The sequence below is a fragment of the Limulus polyphemus genome, unplaced genomic scaffold, assembly GCF_000517525.1.
Source record: "Limulus polyphemus unplaced genomic scaffold, Limulus_polyphemus-2.1.2 Scaffold636, whole genome shotgun sequence".
Lineage (NCBI taxonomy): Eukaryota > Metazoa > Arthropoda > Merostomata > Xiphosura > Limulidae > Limulus > Limulus polyphemus.
In genome coordinates, this window is record NW_013666246.1 from 302,443 (window position 1) to 306,335 (window position 3,893).

General features: G+C 30.7%; 1 protein-coding gene across 1 annotated transcript in view; it reads right to left on the reverse strand.

Moving 5' to 3' along the window:
* Positions 1 to 204: 204 nt before the first annotated feature.
* Positions 205 to 3,893, reverse strand: part of LOC106459609 (5'-nucleotidase-like) — an 18,768-nt gene continuing 15,079 nt past the window's right edge. Inside the window, exons 8-10 of the mRNA XM_013919240.2 lie at positions 2,803 to 3,006; positions 2,121 to 2,231; positions 205 to 927 (exon numbers count right to left, since the gene is read on the reverse strand). Coding sequence (XP_013774694.1) covers positions 767 to 927; positions 2,121 to 2,231; positions 2,803 to 3,006 — 476 coding nt within the window. The 3' untranslated portion in view covers positions 205 to 766. The remainder of the gene's footprint in view (positions 928 to 2,120; positions 2,232 to 2,802; positions 3,007 to 3,893) is intronic.

The window sequence follows — 3,893 nt, forward strand, 5'->3', positions numbered from 1 at the left end:
AAATTCTGTCACTGTTCCTAGTTCTGAACTAGTGACCAGAGAAAAGGTAGCCAATAATTGACACACTATCACCCACCATCTATACGAAGAGATTTACAGTTACTTTTATAACACAGAGTTGAGGCAGGAGTGCCGGCCCTATAGTCCAGAGCTCTACCACAAGGCCAACCCTTGTACATGTTTAAATAATTAAAAACAAAACATATATTATGTACTTCATTTTCTTTATTCTCTTACAATTAAGAGTATCAGGTACTGTTCCTCTTGAATTCTGGACTAGTTAGCAGTTACAAACAAACAAACAAACCATAGAGAGACAACAATATCAGGAATGACGAATCACGTTGGTATTATTTTAATACTAAATACGTTCAACATTTTAAAGTTGATATACACTTAAACTGTTATATGTAAAACCTATAGTTTTGGATTAATTTTGATTTTGTGTTTTAACTTTAAAATCTATCATTCTTCTAGTATAATCTTTATTTTGTACCAAATATTTTCCAGATTATTTTATTATTAATTATGTCATAAATTTTATGAAAAAGGAAGGTGTATTCGTAGAAACAAGAGAACAATTATACTCAATTTTCAGCACGAAAAAAAACAACTATATTCATAAGAACAAATAAGTAATTATATTTAATCTACACTTTCAGATATCTATATTTGGAAAAATAAAAACAGTTATACACGTCTTAAGTTTGCTCTTATATTTCTACATTGTTACTGAGATTAAACATTTCACACCAATGATTTTCTTCTACATCTTATTTTTTTTCACTATTTTCTTCATCCGGGTTTTCTTCAGGAGAATTTCATGTAACATAAAATCATCAACGTCTACATTGTCCAATTCTTCAGACTGGATTTCTGTGTTGTTTTGCGATTTCTGTTCCAGCTCCTTTGGCAAATTGTTCGAAACTAACGAAAGTAAGCATTTTATAAGAGCCACATTAATTTTGCAAAATGCAAAAAGTGCCACTTGAAACTTCGTTTAAGTATTTTTGCTAACATGCAGGAAGTTTGTTTGAGACCAGATCCACATGCATCCAACGCTAATTAGAAAGTTGTGGATATTTACACAAAGCTCAAAACACGGAACGTTCGCATACAGGAAGTTTGTTTGAAACATGCTAAAAGTATTCTGTTAACATGCGGAGAAAGTTTGTTTGAAATAGTTAGTTTGGAAATGATTTGCAAAGGTTTTCTAACATGCATACAGTCTGCTTGAAAATGTTTATTGAAGTTTTAATAATATAGAATTTTCGAAACGATATCACCTTAGGCTTAAGAAATATATAATTTTAATGAAATCTGTGTAAGCTTAGGTCTATTCTTAGTTGTAGTAGCAGCTATTAAGATAGGTATTTTTCGGTTGTGTTGCAACGTAAACGTTTGGTATTACTTGTCATAAGAAGATTTGGCGTGACCGTGTTAAGCCTAGAAATTTCCTATGTATCTTTGATGATACGTCTCGAATTTTCTTGCTTTGTAATATAAAAACACTAGTTAGTTAGTTATTACTTATTCAGTTAGTTAGTTATTGAGTATTTATTGAGTTGTTGATGGATTACTGATCTATTGAGTATGTTAGTCGTCCAGTTGTGATTTTTTTTTTTTTTTTTTTTTTTTTTTTTTGTTTGTGTGTGTGTGTGTGTTATTTAGGCCTATTGCTTGGTTATTGTTAGTTCGTAAAGCCGCGTAAGTTATAAAACTTTCAGTAGATTAAATAAAACATTTTCCTTTTCATTAACTAGACTGGACTTTGCTTTATTTTTTTACATAATAATCAAAAAGAACCTGACTAACAACAGAAACTGTTACAATAATATGTATTACATAGGTTCGTAGATATTCTTTAAGGCCAGTTTGTTAAATTAAAACTACAATGAAATATGATAACAATACATTTTGGAATAAAATTAATCATCATGTATAAAATGGGAATGAATAATTAGTTGTTTTAAATCATGAATTAAGAACTTCTGCTTACAGCACTTTCGGACATAATCCCAAAAATTTGTCACAGAAGTAGTAGATTTTACAAGCATTCAGTTAAAATTGTTAAGTAAGTATGAACTGAATCCAAAATGATAAAAGAATGACAGATATACCTGCATTACATTCCGAAGAACTTTGCCGAAACACAATTCGATCCTCCAACCCAGTGGTTATAGGTGACATTTTTAATACATATTTCTGTATAATATCAGTATCCAAGTCCTCTGGTGAGCGATAAAAGAGATTATTAATAATTTTGGAAGATACGATTCATTTCTTAAAATATTTGTTAATTAATTGACTTTCATGTCCAAAAACTACTAATTAAAATGTTAATTAGAGGGCGACACTAGCGAAATTTTGGTTTCATCAAACCATACACAGAAACCACTAAAAAGCATATTTTTTAAATTAAATATAAATAAAGTATTTCTAAGAATATAAAGTATGGTTCCTAGCATTAAACTAATCATATTATCAACATTAACAGTGACCTTAGCTTGTTTAATTTCTCTACTCTTTTTTTTGTGTCATATATTTGTTAATTTTTTTCTGAGACAGTTGTTTCATAGCTTAAAAGTAAGATATAGTCATAGAAAAACATTTTTAGTTATTTCCTTTTTAATAGAATGAGCCATCCTCGCCAACAATGCATAATATATAATGTTTGTTTAATTAGCTTAGAGTTAAGTTAACATTAGACAAATAAGATTCAATGTGTTTTAGATTCGTTACGATAGATGGCAGTGTTCAAAATTTTTCTATATCGGAACAGTTCATTAGAAATATACTTACCGGGGTTATAGTGACGAATTGCTTTTTCCTTGATTATCTTATATCCATCTCCACCATTTGCTAAGTAAGATGGCGTTACCACAGAATATATATCACTCTCATTCACGGGAAGGAAACGAGGGACACGACACTTGGTGCATCTCACAAACAGACTGACCACTCGCTGACCAGAAGGCTTTGTGATGTCGTAGGTCACTTTCATTCCTAAAACAATTAGGTTGTGGGAAATAACTTGTGTAAGTTTTATTATCTACGTTTATTTTAAAGCGTCCATTATTACAGAATACAAAATCTATTTGACAGATTTAGATGTAATGTGCTTGACCCTTAGTTAACAAGTTGAATACGAAATTCAATGGATTTCGGCGAGTAAAAAAAAATCAGAACACTAATAAATTAGATCTCGAAACTTCTTTACATGAACATTCCTTTTACTTCCGTTTTCTATAAGTAAAGGATAAATTAAATTGGATCTCCAAACTTTTTTACACGAACACTCCTTTTACTTCCGTTTTCTATAAGTAAAGAATAAATTAAATTGGATCTCCAAACTTCTTTACACGAACACTCCTTTTACTTCCGTTTTCTATAAGTAAAGAATAAATTAAATTGGATCTCCATAACTTCACTGAACTTTTACTTTTTTGTTATAGTTATCACCTCGTCTTATTTTCTATATTCGAATTTCAAACCAGAATTGGTTAAACGGCCTAGTCAGAGATCCATCTCTATATTTTAGAATGGGGACTACCCTATAGTGTAGCTATTCTGCACCGCTTGCACACTATTTTAGTGCCTCAAGCAACATAGATAAAGGGTTAACCCCTAGCTACCGCTACTAAGGTACTTCTTAACAAGTCCAACAGTCACAGATACCAATCAGACACAAACTACGGCCCCGCCGCTGAACTGTGCCACAAATGAGCTAAAATATAATTATTTATATGGAAATATCATAGATTGTAGATAAACTTACTATGTAAAAATAAATAAAGTAAGTGTAAGTAAAAATGACCAAATTTGTCCAATCTGATTTTTGTCATCTGACAGTAATATAAGTTTCAGGAAAATCAGTGAAATAAGGAATTCGG